Raw genomic sequence first — 23,510 nt, forward strand, 5'->3', positions numbered from 1 at the left:
TAATTCATTTTCGCAAAGTCAATTTTCTCTGCTTCTGTGGGACATTTTGTCGTGCGGCAAGGAAATAATATAATTTCTTGTTTTCTCACCAGTTTTGTACATCAGGTTGAGTTCTTTTTGTTAATATTTTTTAATATTTCGACCCTTCATTTATTGAACTTTAAATAAACGATGTCTTGAAACCTGATCTTGTGTCTGTGGTTACTCCGCATATGGTTTAGGGGTGGGTCGCGGGCAATTTCATTCAGACGTCGATGGGTTAGTGCATGTTTGATTGTTTGAAGTTGTGTAAGCTGTTCATAAACTGCCCCTGCGCATTTTTGGACAGTGTCATAGTCATCATTTCCCAACCAAAGAGCAACTGTTGCACTGTGCTCAGTAAATTATAAGGCTGAATGATTTTCACTCTGACACTTTTCTCCCCTGTGAAATGGAGTGACCATTTCAGCCATGGGAAACCATCATGATGCTGCGGGTTGGTGTTGTAACTGCACTCTGTACACCTGACTGACTTAGAAATAGTGTAATGTAATTCCAGGAGCCATAATCGGGAACGGAGACCGTAAGTCTTGGGATCCGCGCGCACCTATGATATGGGACAATTTTTCTATTTTTAGAACAAATTGCGCCATCCTGACGTCATATATCCGCGCGGATCCACGCACATGTCGAGGGCTCTTGCGTGGATGTTGTCACGTTGCGTGATCAAATGGTGGGAGTTGAAAGACCTTTGGGGATTATCTTGCGTATTTTTCACAGCGTAGGTAGGGAATAAGGCAGGGAATACGAACCAGGGCGCTTATATGTAGTTTTACGCTCTGAGCTAACGGAAAAGGTGGGCTTTTCAGGGTCGAAAACAAGACTTCAATCTCCCGCTAGGAATGGATAATAAGATCTGCTCGCGCTAGTTGAAAGCTTATGCGTATGTTTTTTCGTTTGTTCTGACTTAAGAATATAGCAAGAAACTCTCTACTCTGGTATCGAGTTAATTTGTGAGTTTCTCAGACAATGGTGAATCATAACCAAAACCTGTTTCGATGGTTGCTTATTGTTTCTGCTTGTTTGGTGTGTTTGCAAAAGTTTTTGAAAGGAAAGTCTGACGCGCACAATTAGCTCATTTGCATAGTGCAGCTCGCGCACTTTCAAGTCCGAGTCGGTGTTTTCAATTGCCAACAATTCTTGACAAAGATTTCTTTCGTTATCTTTTGTGCTGAGATGCTGCAACAAATTTCACGAACGCAAAAAAGGCTACTAACATCATGTGTGTTTCTTCAACATAAGCATAGTGAAGTTTTACACTGCGAAAATGAAAATAGACAAGGAGTTTTGATAACTCGATCAACAAAATCGAAATCGTTATTCGAAGTTGATTAAAGAAAGCGTCATCGTACATCTCATACTTTGCTGATTATTTCTGCCTTATTCGCATATTTTCAGCTTAGCTTTTAATATGTAACACTTATCAATCTTAAACATATTTAAAAACTACAGAGTTATTGTTTGAGTTCGATGTACGCCTTCACACGAAAGTGCGGCGGAAGTACAATTTGTCATGTTTACTGACTGTACAAAACACACATCGGCGGGCGCTCTCGTTCATCGACAACAGAGAATTTACTGGATTTTACACGAATAAAACTGAGCAGTATCTACGGACGTAAAGTTATTGGGCCTTGATGAAACATCAAGCGTTGCTTACAATTCAGGCGAAACTCAAACTAGCAAATTTTGTTTTACTTTTCGGTCGCGATAGACTGGCAAATTCCTCGCAAGCGAGTGGCAAGAGGAGCTAGGAAACTATGAAGTCCTGAAGCTCTGCTATATCTAAATATATCCAGCTAGTTTTTTGCTGTGTAATGGAAAAGCTGTCAATCTTCAACATATGTGAAATTTAAAGTGGAGTAATGTACAGCTCATGTAAAAGAAGCATCCGTCGGAACACAACTTGGTCAGCGATATATATCTAAGCTTAAAGCGGAACATACCTAAATTCGACACTGTCTTACTTCAGTCAAACTGGAGCAGCTTACGACGAAAATACTTAATTGACCAAATTCCAACAGACGTAAACGCGTTGAGTTCTGGGCCAAAAACATGAAGAATTTCGGGAATTTCGGACGCCATTTCCCCTGCGCGACATCAGCAGAAATCCTCGCAGCATGTACGCGCGTGTTCCGCAGGCGATGACGCAATTTGTTCTAAAAATAGAATTATTGTCCCATATCATGGGGACCACCCCAATACTAGAAATGGCGCGCGCTTACGGTCTCCGTCCCCGATTATGGCTCCTGGTAATTCTCAATGTCAACAAAGCCTACAACTACCTCTCCAAATTTATTAAAGGTCAGGCCAATCTTTTCTAGCAATTCCTGGCGTGTGCCATTCAGACTATTAAATTTTTTTCTTTACTGAGTTGGAGGGCGTTTGATCGAATGGTCGACCGAACTAGTGCTGTGGCCGACATACGACAATAATAAAATGAATGACTAAATAAAAGCAAACGAGAGATCGATGGAATGCAGTTCCTTTAATACTGTATAGAAAGTACACTATTAAAAGCAAATTGAAGTAAAACACCAAGTGATTTTCAAGCTTACAATGCGATGCGGCCAGCGCTACATGTTGTGCGATTCAAGTACTCAAATCACTTCCATCCAAGTGTAGAAAAGATTCATCGTCGAAAGACACTTCCCAACTGTCCAAATCAACACTTCTCATATTAACAGCACAATTCCGAGTTCCAAGCGCGGTATAAGACAAGACAAAATAATTCTGAAAAGCATCAACACTCGCTCTGGCAGTGACCGCCATCATTCCAATACAAACTCACGACTACGCGCGGGCTGCCTTATGGGATACGGCAATAAAATTTTCTCTCCAGTCTCGCGCAATGACGTCACCAGATCACCTGGATAGTTAGCAGTAAGCGAACACTCAACATGTTGTCGTTGCGTCAATTATCGCCCGGAAACCACGCAAATAAATTTCTTCCGCGCTAGCGAATCACAGACAGTTCTGATACTTAGCTAAGCCGAGAACGCCTACAATTGATAAAACAAGGAAATTCTACTCACGATCAGCGCTTGAACTCATGTTCTTCTCTCTCCTCGTGGCCATGTTTTGCTCGCGAATAGCAATGTCCTGGATGTACTTCAATTTTGTCGAGCGCGGAAGTCACACTTCCAGACCAAATACAAAAGTCTTTAGCTACATCAAAGTTCAGAGTAAATGACGCCAACAGCAGCTAGAAATGTCTAGTCCATTGCACGTCTGAGCCCTAAATTGATGTGGCCAAAGATTTTTGCTGTCTAAAGCAAGCACAACATTATCGCCACAGGGCAAACAGCCTACTGTTACGGGACTAAATGTGATTCGTACAGTTTACACATCGCCTCAGGCCCGCCTCACCTACGATAATGCACGACGCTTACTAGCAAATCGTTGGACTTGGGCCTTCATTGGACTTAATGATGTCCTCGGGCAGACTTCCTTTAGACAGCAAATACAGAACGCTAATCAGTCGCTCCTTGTCAGAGTCACCGCGCGAACTGAATTCAGACGAGTGTAGCCTGGGCTAAACTTAACGCAAATTGAAAAAGGGGGGGGGGGGGGTTGATAAATAATGAAAAAAATACCTAAATAAATGAAACATGCGGCAAGGAGATTCTACATTTCATGCTAGGTAAGATTTACAAGCTGCTGTCATAGCAAAAGCAGAAAAAAAAAACATTAAAAAAACAAATAAATCAAAAAACACTTGATGCTGCCTTTAACACCGTTTTCATAAATCCAGACATATATTTCAAGGGAACAAGACTGCATGACCCAGAAAGGTCGAAAAACGAGCGTGTCTAATTTCTGTCGATCTTTCTAAAGCATTTAGAGTCAAATTAGGGAATTCCCTGAGCAGTTTAGGACGTTCTGTGCCAATATATATTAGGGAACTTGAACTACCTAAACTCAGCAAAACGTGCTGTTATTGCTCACTTCGAGGTTACATAACAGCAAACGCTGAAACTGATTGCCGCCAAAACTCTATGAGCTGGCAAGTATTAAAAATCTATGATGTCGGAGAGTAAAACCCGACGGCTACCCACGAATATTGATCGACGAACGTCCACTGTTGTACTTGAAATCTGTCTGTCATGCTGGCAACTAATTAACCTTTTTTTAACTCACAAGCTCCACAATAAAATTAAATTAAAGCTTATAGAGCTGAATATTAAACTACGCCAACATTTCAACTCTTAGGAGAATAAAAACTCACTTTGGACTTGAAAGTTTTCGTTCGAGTGAATAATTAAATTAAAACTAAATTAGTAACTCCTCATAACTTTTTTTCCCACGGCAAAAATACAACATTCTGTTAATATACACAATTTGCCTTTTTGTTTTGTTTTGTTTTGTTTTGTTTTTTAAACATACATACCTACCTACCTACCTACCTACCTACCTACCTACCTACCTACCTACCTACCTACATACATAATTTATTTGATAAAGCAGGTTGCAGGTCAAAATTGGCAAGACGCTAAGTCCTGATGTGGAGAATAAAATCATATGATAATTTAATATAAATTCAAAACTATTAAAAAACAGAACGAAACAAAAATATTCTAATCCAGTTTTGGGACTGGACTTTGTAGGTGTTTTAAAATCTGTCGAAGATTTCTTGGCATATTTTATTGGGCGCAAAATAAATTGGCGCGTCGGACTCAGACCTCTCCAACATTCGCCACTTTAGAACCGAGCGGAAATCAGGAGCGAGTCTTATGTCTTAGTCGCTTGTGAACTGTTACTATGTAGAGACAAAAAGTTAAAAAACAAAAATTTTGTTCCCTGGTAGCCACCCCACAAGCAACTGCGAGATGAAACTCGCCCCAGATTTTTCGCTCGTTTCTGAAATAGAGAATGCAAATTTAGTCAGCCTACTTTAAAGACGGTCTTGCAGGTAAGCATCTCGAACGATGAACTTTCATGCAACAATTTAGAGAAATAAAACATTTGAAATGTGAAAAAGCTAACAGACTTCTAAAGACGGTTTGTTAAAATGAGCGAGCAAATATTCAAAAATAAAGGAGCAAATATATTCCAAAGAAAATAGAATTTATTTAAGTACTTTAACCCCCGGACGTACAAGGAGTACAAACGTCGAACCTTACATGTGCCGAATCTAATAATTAGATTCGGCACAATTAGAATCTATTAGGTTCGACAGATTTGTGTTTGGGTCGACCTACCGTTCTATTCAACCGGGCTTTTCGAAAAGAACGGCAAAAGATCGACTTCAGTTCGTACGTCGAACTTTTGCATGTGCCGAATCTAATGCATACATGACAAATACATTAAATAAATCAATTTTTACCCAGAGTTATTCACGTTTCCTATTTTTTTTCATGCGCACACAGCTTGTTGTGATCTCTTTGGAACAAAATGGCGGGAAGATCTAGAAGATGTGTCTTCCTCTTGCTTCGAGAGCACGAAATGTACTTGCTTGAAGTGCATAAACCACTTCTGTATGCGGTGTCAGCCGTATTTCATGAAAAACAATGTGAGTGTAGCAGGTTGGAAAGCAGGCAGTTAACAGTCATGTTTTTGAGAGAAAATAAGTAGTTTAATGCTAACTGCATCTGGAGTCGCCTTCTTCTGCCCTCCTTGATCGCACTCGCAAGAAAAACAAGCTCTTCATTTCCACAATTTGTCTTTCTCGCATTTTTCCTGTCATTTTGGTCAGCAATAACCGTCGCTTGAAATAGTGCCTCTTTTATTTTTGCAATTAGGTCCGACTAAATTAGGTTCGACGTTTGACTCAACCGCCGAATTTTATTATTTGGGTCGACCCAAATAGGTAGTAGGTTCGGCACAGGTAAAATTCGACGTCTGAACCGGGCCCCAGAAGCTGAGACTGTCAGTAGCTGTTCCTTCATTCTCCGAGAAAATTTTGGTATGTAAATCGTGTGTCTATCATTTTTGACATTGCCATGGCAACCAGCAAATTTCATGTCGGTCTGGCCAAAAATCAACTGTATTTTTTCCAGCTTTCTTCATCAAATTGCAGAAATTCATGAATTTCTTAAGCATTGTGGCTTTAATTTGTGTTAATTCCCTTTATTTCTTGACTTAAAAAGAAAATGACGAAATCCAAGATGGCGGACCCAGGATGCCGGGCCAAATGACGTCATTTGACGTCATATGGCGTTATAACCAACAAAAAAGGTATCATCTTGTAGAGCAGGCTCAGGGCTATCTAATCAATGTAAATTTTATTTAACTCTGCCCTAACAGAACAAAAATCGAGAGGGGTTCCCTCTACCCCACCCTCTTGTACCACCCTGGGGGTATGAATCCGAGGTTTAAAGAAACTTAGTTTCGAAGGAATATTAAAATATGCTTCTTTATACCGGAAAATACAGCTAATCGGAATACAGGATACTTGTTAATGATAACATAATGGTGACGGTGAAATTAGGAAAAAATTTCACGCGCGTTTTGTCAAAATTTTTATGAGAACTTTGACAAAACGCATGTGAAATTATTTCCTATTTTCACGAGTATACCATTTGACTACCTTTGACTATCATAGGAGATAAATTACGCCTAGAGCCGCTGTTTTTTGACTTGTTAATTGTATCGAGCAATTTCGCCCCAAATGTTGCCATGGCAATTTTGCAATTTCACATGTGACACAATAAATTATCGCAGAAATTTCGAGCCAAAATTAAGGAGTAATTTGTCACCCATGATATTGTCCACGTTATTACACTCGACGTTCCCATCGTACGCTGCGCGTGTGTCGCATTAATTGTTTTGACAACTGTGTTTTCTATGGCAGGTCATAAAATAGAAAGTTTCGTGAGTATACAGCGAAAATATAAGTGACTCGTAAGATATTACACGGTATACCCTGGGAAAGCTTTGCATTACAAGTATAGTCATGAGCTTGTTTATCAAAAGGCCTGTCGTATCATATCTCACCTTGGCAAATTTTCTGTCACGAAAAGATTAGGTACTCTCATGATAAGCCACTTCACTCTTAGCGAAGCCCATGTTGCTTAACCCTTTCGCCACAAAAAAAAAATACCTGTGAACTTGTAACGTCACCATGCTGGCCCACCATGCATGGCCCTATGTGCCCAAGAACACAAAGATGATCTAGTGAGTGTCTGAGTAAGTGTGACGTCACTTTCTGCTTCACGTTTGGTCGATTTTGATGAAACTGTTAGCACCAAAATGATCCGGTATTGATCTATTCATTGAAAGCATAAACTTGGGAAACCTTCCCCCTGTATATGATATAGTTCACCAACCATGGAAGGTTTGAACTTTTCCTTCAAACCATCGTTTGTCAAAAGTATCAATTTCTCAGTGGTTACTTGCTGATGCGATTTTTGAGATAGACAGATCGATAGCCATCAAATGGCATACAGGGATCCAATCATTAAACTGAAAAAAAGAAAAGCCTGCAATTTAGAGCTAAAAGGGTTAAACACATCCCGCTCTTTCTGAATGAGGCATAGATATATCTGTATATTTTTTTGCCCCAAGAATACGTTCTCTAACTATATGCCATTAGAACTCCATCACCAATACCTTTTAAAGATCTAGATGTCATAATCTCACTGACTGAGGCATATTTTCTCTTACGACAAGGTTAAGTTCTTTCATTATATGCCAGTTGATGATACCATAGCCCATGTCCGTTAGACACCTCATGAGTTCTCTAACAGTGGCCCGTGAACCATTGGTTTCGCGCCATCGTTTAAGCGACTTACGACAACATTCCTCGCCATCTCCTCTTTCTTCCTCTTGAATGTTTTCCATGATAGCCCATGCGACTTTTAACTTGCTAGCAAGTTTCTTCCATAGAGAACCCATCTTCAATTTCTCAGCAACCAAAGAGCACACGTTTTCATCGGGTGAAATGCTTACCAATGCTTCCGCTGATGAGAGAAAAGGCTAATTAACAGCCAACATAAGTTAATTTGTTCACGTGAGGTCTAGGCGTGATAGCCTGGTGAAAATATATTTTGGATTAGAGCTAAAGTGTAAGTAGCTGGAGTCAACTGAGAGGCGGAGAAGGGAGTTTGTGACCGAGGGAGATAAGGAGAGTGTAGTCGGGAGCGTGGAAGGTAGCAAGGAAGTAACTAGTGATGGAAATGTTAGAGAAAGTGGACAAGGTCCGGTGGAACGATGTGAACAAGAGAGAAGGAAGAATGTCACAGGGAAGGTAGAGCAAGTGAAGTGGGGGATGGTGGAGGAAAGAGTAAAAGAGGTAGTGTTGGTAGTAATCTGAACCAGTCTGACCAGATAATAAGTTTATGGCATTAAGGTTTGGGAAAAGAAGCCTTTTGAATGTGCAAATGTAATCACGGTAAAATATCAGCCAACAACAGCGCATATTACATAAGTATATGGAGATGTGACGTCCACTATGCAAACTACACCTCTACAGCTGTAAAATAGTGTGGTATATGCATTTTTCTTGCTTTATATACAATAGAGTCATGGTTTTAAAATGCCAAGGCGGAATAAATAGTTAGGCCGTGACACGAACTTTTGAAACGATCGGCATGCGGTAATCACTTCACACATTCTTGCAATCATTTTGCAAAGAGGAAAATGTGACAGTAGTACTTTGTGTTTTACATGTTTTACTGACCGTGAGAGACATGTACCGATTAAAGAAAACTCGAAACCCTCATACATGACGGATTAACAAGAATCCTTAAATGGGAATACTTACCGAAACATGTGTTACCTTCACGGAAACGCAATGGCAAGAAAGTTTCTCTAATTCATCCTCGTGTTCCCTTGAGGTTAAATAACGCGCGGAATTGTTTGCGTGCATTTTCTATCTTCATCTCAATTTTAACACGCTAAAATAATTGCGTTTACCTTTAAGGAGACGATCTGCGACATGCTCCAACCCTAAACCTCTCCCTTTCAGAAATTCAACAATTGTATTGAAACACTTTGATTGATCCTCCGGCGGCAGTCTTGCAAGAGCCTCGAAGAAACGCGTTACCGAAGCGCGGTCGGAGCTTCCCGTACTATGGCGTTCATAAATGTCGCCCCGGTTTATTTCCTGTAAGACACCCTTGCATGCCGCTAGCATATCCGTCAAAGGGGCGTCGGTAAGGTCACTATCATCTAAAGGCACACCAAAGAACTCTACAGGCGTTTTCTGTAAAACAAGGTATGCCATCAGTAGTTTAAAAGCTTTTTACTAACAGGACAATAGTTAAATGTTTCATAAACTGGTACTGGTCGCCAACTGAAACTATTGCATCAACTTGAATTGAATTGGGCTGCAGACATTGGAGAGTTTATGATCGTTTAATGTCTAAATTGTCATCACTGCTCAGAGACAAGCTCTCTCCCTTCAGTTATAACTAATTGGAAAATAGGCCCAGAGAAAAAAAAAAACGCTCGCTGATTAGCTAAAAAACGTATTTATTTTTAACAAATAAATTCCATTTTTCCTTGCGTCTGTTCAGTAATAGATCACAGATGACGTCGAAATGTGGTAGGAGTGAAAAAAAAAAGGTGGCACACGAGGCATTAGGCAACTGTGCGACTGATGTTCCTACCACATTTTGACGCCATCGGTGATCTATAGTAATATAACATGACAATCCATCAATCAATCAATCGATCAGTTAATCATTAAAAAACCCTCTCGAGATTTTACCTCTGTATCTCTTGCAGGGGGAGGTAGTTCCATTTCCAGTCTACACAACAAATGTTCTTCTTCCAGTTGTTGGCTACTACGAAACTCGACTGTTAGGTCTCCGTGGGCGACAACGAACACTTTAAGAGTTCTCTTCATGGAACCGCGTTCTTGAAACCTGTTAGAGTAACGTCAGTCAAAATAGGACAGCTTAGAAACTGTTTAACTGTTGCAGTGTTCTTTAAAGGTTGTTCCGTATTATTGGACCATTTTTTATAATCGAATATTAATATCAACAGTGGCAATAAGAAACATACATGGAGGTCACTATCCGTTACCTTGCCAACGTTAAGCTGAAGGTTGGAAAGATCAAGGAAAAAAAAAGAAGGAAAAAATTATTCAAAGAAGCATGCTAGCGTACGGAACTCTAAACCCACTAAGCTTAACAAATATTGATTTGTTTGATCACTAGGAGGAGTTTTAAAGGTCGCTCTATCGAGTTTCATTAACCGAACAGCAAATGTTTTCGTTTTGGATTTACAACAGCGATTACAACACTCATCCAACACAATGGAAAAGTTTGTGGAATAACAGATAGCGTATACAGTTTAGTTTCCATAATCAAATACTTCTGCCTCCTGAATACATTTAGCTTTAGTCAATATCTTCCGACGCTCCATAGACATTCACGCTCCAGTGCCTCACCTGACGAAAAAGTCTCTGACATTTTCCAGTTTGACTGGTTTGACAACACCTTCTGAGAGGAATACATAGGCTTTATCATTCGGCTGCATGAATTCCCATGCACTTTCCTCTTGCAGCAAGAGCCCATCCTCATTGTCAATTAGCTCCCTTCTCTTGTCATTAGGACTGCAATAAAGGCTCAGCTCTGTTTTAGACCCAATGCGAGTGTCTACTGGAAGAGAGGCAGTAAAAACTACTGCGTGTCTGACACATTCTGTGTTGTAATCACCAGCTACAAACTGAACGACTGATGTTGCGCACCACTCGAGCCAGCTCCAAAATCTGTAAACATAAACAGAAATAAGGAAAAAATTATTTTGTATGGGAGCAAAAGGCACCACGTAATGCAAAAATGGTGCTACACCCTCTTTCAGTGAACATTTTCTCTTTATTTTTCGAAACGTAAGAGAAACAAAGCAATGCGCGAGAACAATGAAGAATGTTAGCAATGGATGACAGGAAACAGAGAAATGGAATGTTGAACGGACGAATCGTTTTGAGTGCACTGTGAGAACTTGGCAGATTGAGCACGTCTAATTCCTATCCAATCTACTTGATGCATCTTCGAGTAAAGCGCGAGACTGATAAATGCATTTCTCTTTGTGTTCTGCGAAGCCTGGCATAAATATCTCTTCATACATACTATGATATGTGAGGGTGGTAAAGGGTTTTTGCGTGACGCGTCATCGCCCCCGAATTAGTAGTGCGACGCGTGATTGAGACCAAATTAGCCGCGTGACGTGGGATAAAACATCATAACGTAATGTGTGATTTCCTTTTTTACTAGCACGTGAAACGTGATTTACCAACTAGATTTCCATGATTTTTGAACTGGAAGGATTCCATTCATTCAAAGTAAATAGCAATTAGAGTCTTAAAACAAGTGGCAGACGTGACACCATTTTCTGATCTTTTTCGTCCTTTTCTTGACTTTATATATCTTTTATCTCCGTGGATCTTTGTGGTACTATTGGTCCAAACAGTTGTGATACAATAGGAATAAGTCAATTGAAAATAGTTAAACTTTGCACAAGGACTATGAGCTTCAGTGTAATTTTTGTTCGTTTTGTCGACTGACCATTTTTGGCAGTGTATCAGACCATATCCGAATCCGACTTTCGTATGAAAGGTCTGAAAGAATGTTGTCCCAAAGAGCTGAAACGATGAGAGACGTTAGAGTTTGGTGTCATTTTATGCCTCGCAAGAAGACAGCTGTGTAAGCAATGAGAAGACAAAACAAGGAAAAACGTTTTTGTACCGCTTAATGAACGTCGGCATAAAGACCTAACTGAATTCAAACGCCATGTTATGTCATTCACAGACCTAAGAATGTTGCCGTTCAGAAGAAGATTTGCCGGGATAAAGTTTTGACACAAATACTGCCTGTGTATTAAAGCATGACAGAAGTGACGTAGACGTCTTATCCATTCGTATACAACATCTCTGCCAACTTGGCTTGTGAACAGGTTCCCGATTGTGTTATAGGGAAAGGAAAAAACAGGCGCGTGGAGATTGCCGAAAGTGGTCTGGAGAGGGAAAATTCCCACCGGCTAACCTCCCCGTACGGGTCACCACTTTTATTTTAGCCAATAATTGTCATTTTCGGAGGGAAAAAGTTTGAAAATTTGTCAATATCTTTCTGTGGTTGAATCGGCAGGGTTCTCTTTTTAGCGACGCTTTTAGGGTCGAGAAAGTAAAATTGACGATGTGCTTACCTTTTTTTTTACGTGAACATGATTAGTGATTAATTATTGGTGATTAAATTATCCATAATGCGTGGTTCTATAGAAAAATTCAGCGTGATGCGTGATTCAGTTGGTACCCCCCTCCCCCACCCCTTTGCCACTCTCATATATCTATCTCACATATGGAGCATAATCTTTGCATGAGTACTACACCGTCCCAATGATGTGTGTATAGGACATGTGTCGGACTCCAAGCCATTGTCAGAACTCACTATTATTGCAGTACCGTCTAATATAAGCTGGTAATCACTCGCAACTCGAATGACTCTACTCGATCCTCGATCCTCGAAACTGGAAAACGTCGAGTATCGCGTTTCGAGTCGTATCGTTTGAGTTTCGAATGACTGTGTTTAGTGAGTAACCCTAAGTAACACAAGAAAGGCTTGCCCTTTACTCGATAAAATATGGTACGGGAACAAAGTTGTACCATCCAACACGTGTAAAATAAACACAATAACACACACAAAACTGCAGCTTTAGCATACCCTGAGAAGTGTCTGATACTGAATTTAATGACAGTTCCATCAAAACTTGGAGGAAGTTCCAGGCTATCTGTAATTTCAGTCCACTGACGATGTTCGCCATCAGACTGTTGAAATAAGACCCTAGCGAGGACCAACGACGAATCAGGGAAGTCTGACCTTTCTCTCAAAGACAAAGGTAGCTGAAGAGTTACCGGTTCCTGAAACTCAACTTCTCTGTCACACGAAATTCTAAGGATGGGCCCAGCCAACACTTCCTTTCGTTTTATTTCTTTGCTGGGAAACTCTTGTACCTAACGCAAAAAATAAGTAAAAATAAAAATAGCTGGAAAACAGGAAACGCAACAAATTACTTAACAGACGTCATTCGAAATACGCGGGAGACCAAATGGCCGGATAGTTAGTGTGCTGGACTCTGGATACAACGGTCTGGATTCGAGCCCTGGCTGGGTTCACTGAGTTGCGTTTTTGGACAAGACATTTTCATCTCACAGTGCCTCTCTCCATCCATGCAAGCGTATAAATGGATACCGAAAATTGAACCAGACAGACAGGTAGACAGGCGGATAGGCAGACAGACAGACAGACAGACAGACAGACAGACAGACAGGGAGCAGTAGAATGATTTTTAGTAACCACAGAAGGGCGCGGACTGCTGGGTTCAAACGCGGACTTTGTTTGCCAGACTGCTTACCGAGACACCTATAATATATGTACAGTAATGCAACGGTAACCGCTGTAAGATAGACTGAATATCACTAAATACAATAGGTTTAGTCGAGTGGACGAGTACATGTAGCTAATTTTCGCCAGTTTATACCCTTTGTTCAAAGTTAGGAACAAGTTTGCAACTTTGACGATTGCCGGTTTCTTGACGATGCCATTGTTCAGAAAATATTACGCTACGTGCAGTTCCTCATTTTTTTCTAAAGTTGCTAAGTGTGCAAGAGGACGAGCACAAATATCACCTCACATATACGCAACGCTTTGTTTCAGTTGTAAAAGCGCTCAATAGGGCCGTGGGTAGTAACAGGCGAACCGAGGCAATTGCCTCAGCCTCTTTTTCCTTGCATGATACCTGTTTTGTGTTTAATTGTAGTCATCATAAACGTCTCCTTAATACCTAGGAAGCGAATTTATCCATGGACATCGCGTCCGTCATATATTTTTTCTTCTGGCTACGACCCTGATAAACATGTTTGCGTTTTTCGTTCCCGTTTGCCTTCTCAGACGGGAGCTGGTCGTCGGTGAAATCCTAACTGCACTTAAGCCTAATTGAAAGTTCTTCACCACGAGTTGTTTATTAAAAACAAACACGTACCTTGACAGTAACCTGGAGTTGTTCTTTTGCATGAACAGCATTTTCGGGAATGATAACCTTGACTAGGGGATAGTCGGGCAAGGAAAGGCTTGTTGACTCAGAGGTAACGGTGAACATGTAAGACTTGAGACGGCAAACCACCACAAAAGTGGAGCACTGGGTAATCTTAGTCTCAGCAACAGGAAGGAGATAGTCAGGAAAATTACTGCCATAAGCTTGCTCGAGGTCTGAAACAAATAATGTGTAAACGAACACTTAGTAACGCCACAAATATGACCATACTAAGATATCAGAATCTTTCAAAACAGTACAAATACAAACTTTCAACTGTCTTAAGAAGCTACAATATGGTAAAGGTCGCAAAGATATGACTTTGAAAGTTCGTCACTACACGTTCTGCTCAATTTTCCCCCTCATAACCTTCGTGCTTCAGGTCTTATCACCTGGTTGGTGTTAAGTACTGCTTTCTTAGTAAACAATTCTTTTAAAACGTTCTGCCTATCTAAATATAATTTGTGCAGTATTAAATTGTCTGAGATATTTCACTAATTCTATTATGAAAGCAAATGATAGTTAACTAAGGTTGAAAAGGTGTCGAAAGGGAATTAGATTAAAGATTTAGATGGATTAGGAAACAACATTTTGCAGGAAATACTGCCTGCTACTTTTCCTACGGTGATGATCTTACAGGCACATGCCTTGTTACTCAAGAGCAGCCTTTACCTGACAGAGATCGAAAATCAACTGTTTCATTGACGTCCACCCACTCATTGGTGTCCTTGTCGATCAACTTCTTCACTACCACCTCATATCCCTTAAGGTCAGACGCACTGTGAGAGATGGCCAAGGTGACTTCCTTATTGAATGCAAGTCCTTCAGAAATGCCAGTTGATAGTTCAACCACATCGCTAACTATGGCTTCATTTTCTTGGAGAGAAGGGGAACACGCTGAAGACTTCCATTTATGGAGGGCCATCAGCCTGTCCTGAGACACAGCATAAGGTGGAAATATCACGTGTGCCGCCACCTTTTTGGGCTCCCAGTGGCTGCCTTGTTTAGATACAGTGTCTCTGAAAAAAACAACAACAAACTTGACAATGAGTCTTGCCAATGATCTGCAGTCGAGCATTGCTCTTTACAATATATATGTCAGTTGGAAAGGTGCACATTTTTAAACAGAACCGCTGATCTACGGATCGGAAATACCAAAAACTGAAGGTTTCTTCTTTACAAGGTTGAACGTTTTTGCTCTACCTACTATTAAATTAGAAAATCATGTCAAAACGTAGTTGGTAGCTAAAATTTGAATCTAAAATACAAATTAATCAAAGTAAATTTTCTCCAAGACTGACAAGAGTGTGTTAACTGCACAAAAAATACCACAGTAAAGCGAAAATATTCCTATCCGTGAGTTCTTGGGCATTTGAAATTCGGAATTGTTAGCTTTAAGCCCATTTACAAGTTCTTTTATACGATACTATTCGTCATATCAGTTGTAATCAAAGTTAAATGTATTATTGATTACTCAAAGAACGATCAGAGTTATTTCACTGAGCTACAGGACATTCGTAGGAGCTGAGCTGTTAAATTAGTCTCAAATACGTCAACCATCCCGAATACTGCCAGGATAAGTCCGGCAGAACTCAGTAGCTTTTGGCACTGATAGAAAAACATCCTTGTCGTACAGTTACGTACATATACAAGTAAACTGTGCACAGAAATAAGGCTATCCAATATTGTCAGACAAAAAGAAACTTACTCGAGGATCAAGCTAATGTCTTCTGTTTCAGTTGCCTCAGCTCCGAAGTCTGGTGCGTCCTCAGATTCGAATTCACTCTCCTCTCCAGACCCGATAACATCTTCCCCAGAGTCAACCACAATGTCCCCTTGAGATGCGTCTTCAGCCTCCTCCTCAGATCCAACTGTAATCTCCTCTTCAGATTCTACCACAACCTCCTCTTCTTCTTCCTCTTCCTCAGCTGATTTAGAAGTAGGTTGTTTGGCTAAGGAATATCAAAAAGCACTAGACATAAGAAATCCAATAAACTTGAAAGTATAGTGAGATGCTCCACCCTTGAATAATCCATGCCCACGCAAAGGAATTTAATCTAAATGACTCAAACAAGTAAATAATTTTACTAAGGAAAAGAAGTCGTATTGAAGGCTCAAAATATTGGGCTCTAAAACATACTTTTTAGAATTCATAAATAAATTACCTTTTGTTCGCAAGGTGGCCCCTGGATGTTTCCCAGTCCTTACCAGGGTCTGAACAAAACAAAAAGTAACTGGTTAGGTATGTAACTGGCGGAATACACTAAACGTTTAATTTTTCATTCTCACTCGTTAAACAGCGTGTTTATATTGATCCTGATTCATCAATAAAGACCTTGACAGGTACTACGTAGAAACACCACTTTTTAGCTTACAGAATTTAGCTAATTAGTGACGGTTGCTTTATTGCAACGACGACAAAAGAAAAAAGTAAAGAGTGGTGCAATTCAAAATACACTAGCCATGTATTTAGCTGAAAGCTAGGTCCCTAGTCATTCTAATGACCAAGAAAACAACTTTTAGTCTTAAACCATGCCTTCTTGACCAGCACATTGCAAAGTCTCGGAGTAGTCTGAACGTCGCTCTTCAGACGGTTTATCTTGCATATCTTACATGTACATTTGTACAGAAGCAGTAGACAACAAAACATTACACTTGGCACAGCTATAATTCAAGAGAAATGCTCTAATTAAGAAACAAAACCGTTTACAGATTCAGCGGAATAAAATGTAGCCTGCATATATACCAAACTTTATAAAGTAAGGAAAACCTACCTGTAAGGCCTTGTCGTAAACGTTCTCTCTTTCATGGTCTCCAATAGACGAAGCTACCTTTTTGCCGTTTAAGAGGAACTGTTTCATTTGAGAGGGTTCCATCATAGCCTGCTTCACCTCCCATAAGTCCTCATAAAAGCTCAGTGCTTCGTTTCCATATCGTCTGAACATTTCCTCTTTCTCAAGGTCCTTGCATAACCGGAGGATTCCAGTGATTGTTCTTTCCCTTGCCACACCAAACTCTTTCAACTTCTCTCCACCTTTCCCTTCTTCCCACTGCGTTTGCCAAGTACTCAACAGACTCTCCTGGAATTCTGGAATATATTCCTCCTCCCCAGAATTTCGGTACAGCTGTTCTACCTTGATTTTTATTGCCGCTTTGTCGTATCCATCGTCTTTCTCGCCGACAAAGTCTGGTCTCACAAGAACTTTTTTGTACAGCGCCAACTTGATGTTTCGGTGCTTCATGAGTTTCTCATCATGCTCGGTAAGGTTAACGCAAAGTTGAATTACTTTGTCCAAGATCAAACTTCTTTCTTTCAGCATCTCATTAAGCACACTCAAATCTGTTTGCTGATCAAACTTCTCTTGAAATTCTGCCTCACTTGCACCCTGCATCTCTTCATAGAACCACAAGGCCTCTTTTTCTGTTTCATTCTTATCTTTCTTGTCACGAACCAAGTACAATAATGCATCAATTATCTCTCTGTTGTAATCGGTGAAACTAAAAAGCCCAGAACGTTTTTCTTCATTCCAAAAACGCTGGCAAAATTCCAATGCATCCTTTCTAAATTGTTCCTTTTTGGAAAGAAATGATGGGATGAATCGTTCCATCTTTCTTCCTTTCGCCGTTTCGTCATACATGTCCTCAACACCAGTAATAATCTTTCGCCATACTTCACTATGGTTTCCTGCACCAAGCGACTTCTCCATTTTCCACGCTTCAAGGAACAATTCCAAGGCTTTCTCGAATTTTCCAAAGTTGGCCTGAAGCACTGCTCGCTGGAAAATGCTACGCACGGTCAGTGGGTGATTCCCATAAAGCTTCATCCTTATGTTGTAAGCCCTTTCTGCAGGTTCAACTGCTTCTGGATACTTCTTCTGAAACATGAGAACATTGGCAAGATTTCTACAGAAGTGAGCTTCGTCATGAAACCCTGAAAGTTTGAGTTCTTTCAAAAGTTCCAGTGCCTGTCTGTACCACTGCTCTGCCTTCTCATAGTCTCCTTGACCCTCATGCGCTGTGCCGATTTGATTCTTGCACATTGGAATTTCAAAGTGGTACTCTGAACCAGCCAACTCCTTTTGCATGTTGTATGCTATTTCGTAGAAGTCAAGAGCTGTCTCCGGTTTGCGCAGGTGGAAATGGCAGTTTCCAATCGCATTGTAACACCTTACAAGATCGGTATGAGCATTAAGGAGTTGTTCTGTGAATTGTAACGATAACTCCAACGTTTCTAGTGCTTTCTTGTAGTCTCTTTTCCTCCAGTGGGTTTCCCCCTCAGAATACAAGAGAAGTCCTTTGCTAAGCCTGAAGAATGCACTTGATTTGTCCTGAACTTTCTCTAATGAACAGGACGCTTCCTTCAACACTTTAAATGCTTGCTCAGTTCCATCAACATCTAACACTTGTCGAGCTTCCCAGCATTTTAACTGCGCCCGGGATAGAGATCCTGTACACAAACCAAACACATGTAAGACGAGATAATGATAAACAAAACAGTGACTTAGTCATTTCATTTCTTTTCCTTTTTTTTTCAAAAGAAGGTCAACCTAGAGCAGGTACACATATATTTGCTGGTGTCTTTACTACTCAAACCAGGGCTCCTGATCAAACCTGATTTCTGAATCTGGAGATCACTGCATACAAGTCGTTACTATGTAGGTGATCCCATCACCTTTTGCTATATACAGGAAAATCAGGGAGATACTTAAAGTAATCAGGGTGATACAAATCGGATTATACAAAAATTACATTTCCAAGACATCAGTTCAAACATATATAAATATTGCAATAGATAGGGAAGTTTATCTTGATACAAAGTATTAAAAACTGAAAACTTGATCCTCAAACCTCAATTATTAATTCTTGGAACCATCAAAGATTGAGTATCGAGTCGAGACCGTCACCTTTACAAATATTAAATATTATTCTACCGAGCACCATCTCTTAAGTTCAATTCTAGATGTCAATCAGTAGATAGCATATCAAAAGAAAGGAACTAGCGGATGAACTTGAAATTAGGGCATAAAATTCGAAACAAGCCACAGGCGTAACCACTAAAAGGTAAAGCAATCATTCAAGGATGTAGCACTCTGCAAGAGCCACGTACCAGCTAATTTCATCAGGTAAAAAACAATTTATTCCCTGTTCTGTCGATCCCTACCACTTTTATTTAAGAGCCCCAATCCCTCCCACCTACCAACCCCTTCTAGCTATACGAATCTTGTAAGACCAATCTATATTATAAAATAAATTTTTCTTGGGGGTAAGAATGCCTTGCTGTTCATGATAAAATAATAATTTAAAATGGCAATAAAACAATGACAATCACAACCACAATGACAATAAAAATAATATTTGTAGCTAGAAACGGTCTCTAAAAATAAAAGTTATTGAATCACCAATATTGTTCATTTTGAGACATAACGACATAAAGGTATGACTGCTTGCCCCTACCTGACCGTCCATCATCTTCACACATCTCAGCCCAGGAATGAAACAGCTGGATTTGTTTGTCTTCAGTCAGCATATCATTGAAAAGACATGCAATCAAGGCATTCTCACGAAACTCTCCTGGAACACTGAAATATTCTGGCTCCAAGGAGATCTCAACAGTAAACTCATAGTTTGCTCTGTCAGTCTGAAAAAGTTGGAATGCTCTAACATACTCAGGCTCTATCAGTTTTGCAATCTTTTCCATCTTTGTCATAAAGTGCTGATGGAATCGTTCCTTGGCTTCCAAGTACGCCATGTGGAATTCTGCTTCTTCCTTGATACTGACAGCATATTTTCTTAAAAGTGGGTGAATGTCATACATCACTTCCTTTGCTTCTTCATTGACCACAGAAATAATTTGACTAGTTACCAGCCCCTCCAGCTGAGCTAGAGCCTCTGCCTGATTTTCTGGGCTGATGCCAAGGATCTTAGCAGCTGTGGAAATCGAGAAAGGACCACAGAACAGTGAAATTGATACAGCAGACACTTTCAAGCTGTCAGTGGGAAGGGAATTGAACATTTCTTTGATTGTGGAAAACTGGCCTATATCCAGTCCTTCATCTTCAAAATTGAATGGCTTTCCCTTAGCATCTTCTCTCAATTTTGATTTCTTTGGAGTGGCACCTTTCCCTTTCTCAATCCCAGCAATGAGATCATCAGCAGCTTGTCTTTCTTGTCGCAAAATAGCTGCTAAACCTTTCAAAAGAAGTGGTATTCCTTTGGAGATGTTAAGTAGTTCATTCTTCTGCTGGGTATTAACATTAACCATTCCCTTGGAAATCAGGATTTCCTCTGAAAAGGAACTTTCAAGAGGCTTCACTTCAAAATTGTCCACCTTTGTGGCATCTTGCAAATGAGTCCTGGATGTTAGGAGCAGTTTAAATGATAATTTCTTGTCTTTCTCATCAAATTCTAAAAGACTCACTAGAAATTGCACGAAAGCCGTTTTCAAGTTCTTGCCTTCCTTCCCTTGGCCAGCGGTGAATTGTTCAACATTATCGAGTAAGAAGAGAACTGGCTGATTTAACACTTGAATGTTCTCATGAATTTTTGTAACAACAGAATTCTGATCAACGTAACCGATGGGAACAGTTAGTCCAAGGGAACTCATCATGTTGAGATAAATGGCCTTCATATCTTTAGCTTCTCTTAGATCACAAACAAAATACCTTCCTTGCCATTCGGAACAAACTCTCCTTGCTAGTGTTGTCTTACCAACTCCAGCCGATCCAAACAAATTCACAACCAGCGACTGTCCTTTAGTTTCAAGCTTTTTCGTAATTTTCTTGATTTCATCTTGTCGCCCTGGCAATTCCCTCTCTGAATCAACTTCTTGCTCCCGAGAGTCCTTGAAACTCTTGATAATTTCCTTGATCTGTTCTTCCTGGTTCGATTTCGGCGCAACAAACTTTTCGATCAGGGTGAGTTTGTTGTCAGACACAAATCCATGCTTCAATAAAAGTTGCAAACTTGACAACAAGTCTTGATTATCGAGCAAATCAAATTTCCCTCCATAATTCCTTTTCAACGACTGCACAACATCTTCTGATTCTGCTCGATTAAACTTCAAAGATATGTTTGTAAAAAGTTCTTGAAACCGTCGTGGACTACCGATAACTGCCGCCATGTTTAATCGTGCTGCTGACCGAAATATCTGAGCCGCAAACCGGAAAAATAGACGTCACTTGAGCGGAGGGAAGAAAGAGTCAGACAGCCTCTGCACTCGCGCCTTTAGGCGAGTGCAATCAGCTGCTTTTCAAGACTTGACATAGGAAACATTCTCTTCCCATATGGACATACTGTTACGCTTGGAAAGAAAGTTTTCCGTAACGCTACATGGTACATACATATATACAGACCGTAAGTCTGACAGACTGTAAACAAGACGGTTATCAGTTCGTTTAACAGTCCAAATCGAATTGTCAAACCGTTTTTAAAGTGTCATATAGGACCGAATTCTGACAATGAAATGAACCCAATTAACGGTCTGTCAAACCGTAAGAACCACGAGGCTGTTTATACCGGATTAAAAAACGAATAGCAAAATGTTACAACGGCGAATAATTTAATCTGTCGCAATGAAAGGGATTACCCTTTCTTTGTTCTCGGAAAGCTTGCATAACAAAAGATTTCTTAGAATCTGTAACCAACTTCCGAGAATCGAATCTATAAAAGAGAGCTCTTGATCTCGGAACTTTGCATCATTTCTGTTATTCAAATTAGAATATTTATTAATAATTGTTAACAGGACATTGTGAAATCCTGTTCCGTCCAAAATGATAATTGTCCAAAGTCGCTCAGTCTTGTTGACAAAGACAAAATTAAACAATATTTAATTAGCCCCTTTGTCAAAATATGGCAGATTATTACAAGGGTCTTGGAGAAGACAACAATTATTCTTTTTTAATTGTTTATCTTTCAAAAGCACAATGTCACATCGTTCTTCAAACTGTTCTAGAAATTTCTGATCACTTACTCCAATACAAAAAGGTAGCTGTCTTGGCGAATGCTTGCATTAATTCACACACATAGAGACTAATGATTCTGTGACAGCATGTGTAAATCCCACCCACCCCACCCGGTTTTAACGGTGGGAGTCGTTTCAGCAGCTGAAAACAGTTCTGTTTACACATGCTGTGCACAGAACCAGTAGTCTCTATGTGTGTTTGTGTAACACAACATGAAAAAAAGGGCGGATCGGATATGCAGGGTCAGCAGGGTATTGTTCCGATTCCGAAGCATCGGCGTCATGCGATAAGAAGGGTCACGCGTGTAACAAGAAGTGTCACAGAAATATTTCCTATTGAAGAAGTATCTGCACAAGTATATACGCCGAGATGGCAGCCGCAAGATATTCGTCCGATGTTCTGCAAATGTTTTACGGCCCAATACCCATGAGGGAAAACTGAAACCAACGTGAACCATTAGAACCAGAAAAACATCCATCATATGACGGATTCCAAACATATCAATATAATTCCCCAGATCTTAACTTCGTACATGGAGAATGGATGTATCCGAAAGAAATCCAAACAAAAAAGATCTCTTGATGTTCGCAAGAGAAAATAAAGAAAAGTTCACCGATTTGGCTGAACAAGAAGTCCAAAGGTTAAAAAGCGCAAAAGTAAGTTTTGCGTTAGAAGTAAAGTTTTCAAGAGAAAGAGACGGAAAAACGCAAGACATAAGACACTTTTTTCGTGACAAAAATAACCAACCGCACCTTTTCATGAGGCCTGATAAAGCCCAGATAGAGCGAAAATTTAACGAATTTATTGAAAACACAAAAGGAGAAATAGAGCACTGGTCAGAGAAGGGATCAGGATGGGAAGTTGAAAGAATAACGATTGCATACGTAGATGTCGAAATCTATCATCCAATTCCCGGAGGAACCTATTTGCCTCTTCCAGCTTGGCGGGCAAATAAGAAGGCAATAATCAACGTGAAAAACAGAGACAACGAATGCCTGCGTCGAAAGGGAAGAACCCATATAGACCAAGCAGCTATCCGGTTAACGACGGTATTAACTACCAAGGAATCGATTTCCCAACACCGGTAAAGCAGATAGACAAGCTTGAGGCACAAAACAAAAACCTCGCAATAACCGTATTTGGCTATGAAAACAACAATGTGTTCCCGCTCAGGTTTAGCGGCAGAAGAGAAGAAAAGAATGTGAAGCAGGTAAACCTGATATTAATTGAGTCAGGGGAAACAAAACACTATTGTTTTGTAAAACGGGTGAGCGCTCTGTTGTTTGATAAGTCATTGAATAATAGAACCCACTATTGCTTGATGTCCTTATCGCGTTTCACAAAAGCTAACTTGCTCGAGGACCACAAAAAATATTGCAATGGTGCGAACGGCAGGCCGACAAGGATTGAGATGCCAGAGGAGGGGGAAAACACCCTTTCCTTCCAAAACCATCACAAACAGATGATGCCCTACGTTATTTATGCGGACTTCGAGGCTTTAGTCAGGAAGATTCCGGGCTGTGAGCGTGGGCCAGA

General features: G+C 40.2%; 1 protein-coding gene across 1 annotated transcript; it reads right to left on the bottom strand.

The window, feature by feature from the left end:
- Positions 1-2,508: 2,508 nt before the first annotated feature.
- Positions 2,509-21,442, bottom strand: LOC110041556 (uncharacterized). The gene is made up of 11 exons (XM_020746856.2): positions 19,468-21,442; positions 16,788-18,460; positions 16,179-16,227; positions 15,722-15,965; positions 14,686-15,032; positions 13,963-14,189; positions 12,645-12,934; positions 10,376-10,696; positions 9,692-9,848; positions 8,896-9,184; positions 2,509-7,940 (listed from the first exon to the last, which is right to left on the bottom strand). The coding sequence occupies exons 1-11, from the start codon at positions 21,131-21,133 to the stop codon at positions 7,609-7,611; spliced, it is 5,595 nt and encodes a 1,864-aa protein (XP_020602515.2). The 5' UTR covers positions 21,134-21,442; the 3' UTR covers positions 2,509-7,608.
- Between the last annotated feature and the right edge of the window lie 2,068 nt (positions 21,443-23,510).

This window comes from Orbicella faveolata, unplaced genomic scaffold (genome assembly GCF_042242905.1).
Source record: "Orbicella faveolata isolate gen_17 unplaced genomic scaffold, um_ofav_v1 contig_34, whole genome shotgun sequence".
NCBI lineage: Eukaryota > Metazoa > Cnidaria > Anthozoa > Scleractinia > Merulinidae > Orbicella > Orbicella faveolata.